Source organism: Poecilia latipinna, unplaced genomic scaffold (genome assembly GCF_001443285.1).
Source record: "Poecilia latipinna isolate Pla-1442-1.1 unplaced genomic scaffold, P_latipinna-1.0 Scaffold1774, whole genome shotgun sequence".
NCBI lineage: Eukaryota > Metazoa > Chordata > Actinopteri > Cyprinodontiformes > Poeciliidae > Poecilia > Poecilia latipinna.
In genome coordinates, this window is record NW_015114390.1 from 15,619 (window position 1) to 21,996 (window position 6,378).

At 39.3% G+C, this 6,378-nt stretch overlaps 1 protein-coding gene and 1 long non-coding RNA gene across 4 annotated transcripts in view; both read left to right on the forward strand.

Moving 5' to 3' along the window:
- Positions 1-3,728, forward strand: part of LOC106965138 (uncharacterized) — a 7,414-nt gene extending 3,686 nt beyond the window's left edge. The window contains exon 3 of the mRNA XM_015061063.1: positions 1,203-3,728. Within this exon, the coding sequence (XP_014916549.1) occupies positions 1,203-3,133 (1,931 nt within the window). The 3' untranslated portion in view covers positions 3,134-3,728. The remainder of the gene's footprint in view (positions 1-1,202) is intronic.
- Positions 3,729-4,677: 949 nt separating this feature from the next.
- Positions 4,678-6,378, forward strand: part of LOC106965140 (uncharacterized) — a 5,315-nt gene continuing 3,614 nt past the window's right edge. The window contains exons 1-4 of one of the 3 annotated variants that reach the window (XR_001428562.1): positions 4,678-4,801; positions 5,378-5,463; positions 5,624-5,899; positions 6,052-6,152. This is a non-coding gene — a long non-coding RNA (uncharacterized LOC106965140). Of the gene's footprint in view, positions 4,802-5,377; positions 5,900-6,051; positions 6,153-6,378 lie in introns of all 3 variants that reach the window. The other 2 variants (XR_001428560.1, XR_001428561.1) reach the window with 2 other exon arrangements.

The following is a 6,378-nucleotide window of genomic DNA, read 5'->3' on the forward strand; positions in this document are numbered from 1 at the left end:
GATAGCACCTTTCTTTTCCAATGAGCTTTATTCTTGACTGAATTTCGCTGGAAATGTCAGGAATTTTTAAATGTGGTATAATGATTTAAGAAATGTATTTTACTTAATTATATTCAAATTAGTTAAATTAACGTCAAATTCCTGGAAAATTAGCTTGTTTTTGAAAGTTATTTTTTGAAAAATGCCGTGATAAACACTCAGTTTCCATGGATACGCTAAATGAAATACATTAAATATTTAGTATTATTTTTTAAAAACATAAAAAAATAGTATTTACCCTTATAATAGCCTATATTTTAATTGTTTAGTTTCATTATTTTTTTCAAGATAGGGACATGTTGATGTCTTTTTATTTATTTATTTATTTATTTATTTATTTTAAGCATAGCCAGGAAACATGGGTGAATTGATCTGAAAAAGAAAATGGGGATATTTAATCTAAGAACATCAGGGTTGATTACTTTGGTGTCCAATTATTTGAAATGTTGATGACTTCTTTGAAATAGTGTAGTACTTGTATGCATCTGCTTGTCTCTGTATCATTTCCCATACTGACTAGACTGATCTGAGTTTAAGTGCGTTACTGTTCATTTACTTCGTTAACAGAATTCTGCATGCAGCAGTTGTGTGTTCTGGGGGGAATGTTTTTGTTTTAGTTCTGGATGCTCGCTGACTCTGATGTGGACATGTAAAGTTAGTCTGCATCGGCGTTAGAGCACATGAACTATCCAGTTGTTCTCAGGTTCGGTTATCTTCATTAAAAGAAGATCTACATTATTCCCTCCTGGAGTGGTTATTATCCCGTACCTTTACAATCCATCCGTGGCCGCCGTTAACAATATATAACTTTAATAGGTCTCTTTTGCAGTTGTGGGGTGAAACAAATTTGTGAGTTAATTTAAATTGTTTAGTGACTTACTGTATGTGTTAGCATATAGACATTTTATCTCTTAATTCCCGTTCTTGTTGTATCTGGTATAGCAATAATATTGTTAATTTAAGAAAAACAAACACATTCACAAACCTGGGTTATTGTATTGTTGGTATTTCAGTGTTCCCTTGAAACATTGCTTTGGACTTTTGTGAACTTCAAGATACTGAATTATAGCTTTTTTTTTTTGCTTTGTTTCTTTCCTTCACAGGCCATACTATGGCGCTTCCAGCAGATGGATCCCCAATGTTGGAGGGACATCCAGACAAAGGTAAGGATCATGGTAAGGTATGGTTAAATGAAGCCGACATTGTTTCTGAAGACCATGGAGAGGAGTTGAGGTATAGTTCACCTCCACAGTATATGGACTGTTCTACCAGCTCCAGTGGTAGCAATACTACCAGCTCCAGTGAAGACGAGGTAGGTAATGACTGTACTACCAGCTCCGATAAAGATGAGGTTGATAATGAAGACCAGGATGACTTTAAATCCCAACTTCGGGTTGTCCAGGTCCTTCAACCAAACATTAAATTCCTGTGGGGCATAGGAGTGCTTGAACAGTCATTGAAACATGTGAATTTGATGGTTGATCAACTGTGCTCCACTGACAGTAGTCTAACTATGGACCGTGCCGATGTTGCGTCACAGTTGCTTGAGATTCTTCCCCCAAATTTCAAATACATACAAGACATTAGGGTGGCTCAGAAGCCTCAAGAAGACACGGCTCCCTGTACTTCACTTGAATTCACATCTGGACTTGACAAACAGGAAGAGCCTATTTTGCGTCCAGAGAAGTCCAGACCCATCGCTACCTCGCAACATCATCAGGTAGGTTTGGAAGAGGACGGGTCTTCTTTGACTTCCGGCCACACCAGGAACACTACACAGAAGGTGGATGCTGTGAAGGAGGATGACCCATCATCAAAGCTTAGTTTTGGTACTGTGCTTCCTTCCAGCTTTACATTCACATTTGGACTTGACAAAGAGGAAGAGCCAATTTTGCATTCACAGGACTCCAAACCTATCAGTACCTCACAACATCATCAGGAAGGTTTGAAAGAGGACGGGGCTTCTTTGACTTTTGGCAGAGCCAGGATAACAACGAAGAAGGTGGATGCTGCGAAGGAGGATGACCCAACATTAAAGCTTAGTTTTGGTACCGTGCTTTCTTCACTCTTTATGTTCACATCTGGACTTGACAAAAAGCAAGAGCCCAATCCAGAGGACTTCAGCCCAATCTGTACCTCGCCACAACCTCTCGGGGGCTGGAAAAATTTAGTGGCTTCTTTGACTTTTGGCTGTGCCAACAGAACTACAAAGATGGTGGATGCTACAAAGGAGGACGACCCAAAGCCTAGTCATCAGATAGGTTTGAAAGAGGACGCGGCTCATGTGACATCTGTGACTGACATTAATGGAAAGAGGACAAAGGACAGTGATGCTGAAGACCAGCCCCCAGCCAAGAGGACTAGGGACACTGTTGCTGAAGAGGAGCTCCCCACAAAGAGGACCAAGGATAATGATGATGCTAAACAGGAGCCCTCTGCCAGGAGGTTCAGGGAGAACCAAGCTGATGATGAGCTCCCCTCCAAGAGGACTAAGGACAGTGTTGCTAAAGAGGAGCCCCCTACCAAGAGGACTAAGGACAGTGTTGCTGAAGAGGAGCCCCCAGCCAAGAGGACCAAGTATAGTGATAATGCCAGTTGGGACGAGGTCCTTCAAAGAATCGGCAGAAGGTTGGCATGGAGATATGGTAAAGAATGGGAGGACGAGCCCATTCCGTCAACCCCTCTGTTCATTCCCTACCAAAAGACAGAATATGAAGATCCCATTCTGTTATCCCTTGTCCTCAGTCCCTCCCCAAGGACGTTGTGTGAGGATCTTGGTCTGTCATCCCCTGTCCTCAGTCCCTTACGAGGGACGGTGCATGAGGATCCTTTTTTCTCTTCTCCCAACCTCAGTCCCTCACCATTGACACACTGTGAAGATCCCATTTTGTTACCCCGCGTTTTCAGTCCTTCGCCATCAACACACTGTGAAAATCCAACTGTGTCATCCCCTGACTTCTGTTTCTGGGTGGAGTCTGAAGGGGTCATAGAAGAGGAACCAACACCTTCAACATCTGGTGGAATTACAGAAAGAGTGAGTTCCAGACACGTGTGGTTTAGACCTCGCTACGTCTTGTCAAGTGACTCTGATTAGATTGGGATCCGTAAAAACTGAAGACCTTTTAGGAAGTCACATTAGGATATCATTATTTCTCAGGGTTTTTTAATTAAAGCCAATGGCTTTCTAGCAAGCCTGAGGAAGCCTTTGGTAGTGTCTTGCACCGGGGCTTTTCTTTATCCCGCTACTAGATTTAGCATTTTAGATGTTAAGGATTCTGGCAGGTTGAGGAAGTCTTAGGTCGAGCCTTGCACCGGGTTTTCATCTTTGCGTTTTCCTCTCATCTCCCCCATGTTGCAGGGTGTAATAGCGGTTCTTCCCCACACGGTGCTCTCCAATATAGTAAATTATTCTATCCTGTTCCTTTACTAATCCACTCTCCAAGTTTTTAATCTTTCAGGTTGTAGCTGCTCATTGCTGGATCCTTTCATTGTTGTCCATGTGGTTCCTGTCCTTCTGGATCCCTTGTTTTTCACACTGCTTGTAAGTTTTTGCATTCTACATTCACATGATGCTGCTTGCCTCCTGCTGGTGGTGGGGACCATCAGCTTTACTAAATAGAAATAGAAATTCACTATTAGTAATTTAGAAAGTGTTCAACCATATAGAGTTAAAATTTACATTAAGTAAGGAATGCTTGCCTGACAATACATTGTATCAGAAACCAAATTAAAGCATCAGGACAATAAAAAATTAGAAGACAAGGGAGAACATAGAATTTATGATTGAGGGATTTAATTAAGAGCTTTTATTCAGAGGGACCCTAGAGAACAGGATGGGACGGAAGGAAATAAGAGCATATGGAGTAAAGTTTTACGTAGATAAACTATTAATCTCATGAAACAAATAGTTTATATGGCCAATAACATGTTCATGTGTTGCAACACAGAAAGATCATAAAAAGAGAAGAGACATTAAAAAAATACCCAAAACTTGTCTCTGATCCAGATTCAAACTTCTCAGATCTCTGATTCTCTGATCATCTCAGGTTGGATGATCAGCCTGTAAACCTCCACCTTCAACACCACCAGTCAGGTGGAGGAAGATAAGAGAACCCAGTGGAAAAAAAACAGTAAGGAAACTTACTTTCATTTTAAATATGGATAAAATTGAGGTCAAATTTAAAAATCGTTCTTTCTTCTGTCCATGTATATTCTATTTGTTAACCCTGTTGTCTTTTCTCTTTATTTAATTTCTACATCACAATGACCAGGAAGATAAGAGAACCCTGTGGAAAAAACATGTAAGGACATTTATATCTGCACAACATGACTAATCATTTCAAATATAACTGCAGAGTTGAGCTGAAAGTTAGAAACTGTTTCTGTCTGCTGCATATTTTTCTCTTTAACTCTGTTGTCTTTTCTCTTTATCTCATTTCTCCGTCAACTCATGTCACATGACTTGAGTTGACCAACAATTACAGAAGAAGACCTGCTCCAGCTGCTGAGCTACTGGTTGTAACAGATTGTAGAAAAGGTGAGGACATGATGATGACTTGATCAGAAAGTCTCTTTCAATCATCTGTTATTTAGACAGAAATTAAGGAATGTGTGTCTTATTATGTGATGATTCTCCAACATAACTGAGACAAAACAACGGTCCTGGACCAATCAGGAGACAGAAGACAGAGGACTAAAATGAAAATACTATGCCTGTCAAAAAAGGCATATGATCCAGTGGCCCCAGGTTTACACACCATCTGTTAGTACTAAATACATTTTTTACATCCTTAACTTTTCAGCCATTTTATAGTTGAGATTATTTTCTTAATTATTCAAGAATTAAAACCTGCTAGATCATATATCTAGCAGGAAGGAAAATATATCTATCATATCTATCTATCATATATAGACATATCCTGCAAAAATAAACTAATTTTAATATGCAAAAAGTTTATTTACAGTGAGCAATGATAAAACACTTTTATACATACAGTGCAGTAAACAATTCTCATTAACTTCCCCACCGTTTGTGACCACGTGTTGGTCTTTTGCACATGACTCAAAGCAGTTCTATAATACCTGCATCTTTCTACGTGCTTCTATTAAAAAAGTCTGAGTTTGTTTGGATTTTAACACATTTATCAGCAGCTTTAGTGCCAAAACAATCTTGAAAATTATTTTATTTCTCATATTGCAGTGGCATAATCACACACTGAAAACTTCCAGAACGTTAGGAATTATGTCTAACTTTGTACATGATAACTGATGTAGTATTGAATGATATTTATGATTCCTGTAAAATATTACTGAACCATTTCTTACGCTTTACTTTAAGGTTGATCAGCATTTAGGAGCTTTTATTTTGGAAATTCCCATGAAGATGCCAGGCTGCCTTTAGCCCCTTCCTGTGAATCCACTAAAGTAATAATTAGCCTTTTTTGGGTGAAGTTAACTTTAAAAAACCTACTATGAGTACGTTTTTCCCACCTAAGAGAGAAGGAGCAGAAGAAGAAGGAATGACTGTTGCATAACAAATGAATCTAGCAGGTACTGCAGGTTAATGACATTTGACTTGTAGCAGACATGTGTCTCTGAAACCGCTGCAGAAGTGATGAGATCACATGGATGTCACCATTTCTTCTTTCAGCTCATCTTTTGAGGCAGATTCAGATGGAGAAGTGGAATAAAAATCAACAGTGGAAATGGGTCAAACAATGACGCCCCCCATCCACCTCCCACCTGGAGGGATGTGGACGGGGGTTTAAAACCTCCTCACCTCCATCACTGTCAGGGACATAAACATCCTGACGTGCCTGAATTTATCCGACTGGCTGAGGTGGATGCAGTTGCTCTGAGGGTGAGTTCTTGAGATTTAAATTGTTTGACCTCTTATGTACTTCCATGATTTTTACTGTAACATATGTATTTGTTTGCTTCACATGTTTTGTTACTTGTATTTTTTGTGCATAGATTCCTAAATCAGAGCCCTGACAATTGAAAGATTGTCAGGGCGTTTGCGTCTTCTAGGTACTCAGAGCAGGTGAAGTGTGTCGTTTTCCAGAAGAGCAGGAACTACAGCGACTCTGCCCTGTCGTCATGGCTACCCTCAGGTCGATCATTTGTTCATTTTGCATTTCTTTAGATGGACGGTTCAAATGTTTGTGAAAACAAGTAAATATACTTTGTTGGAGTTTCATGTAACAGACCCAAACTAAATGTTTTTTTTTATTTTGGGGTGGCAGGAAAGTTCTGTCACTTTTTTTTTTTTTTTTTGTAATTTAAGAAATTTATAAAGTTTTTATCCCCTCCCACAATTTCATCTAAAATTTTTTATAG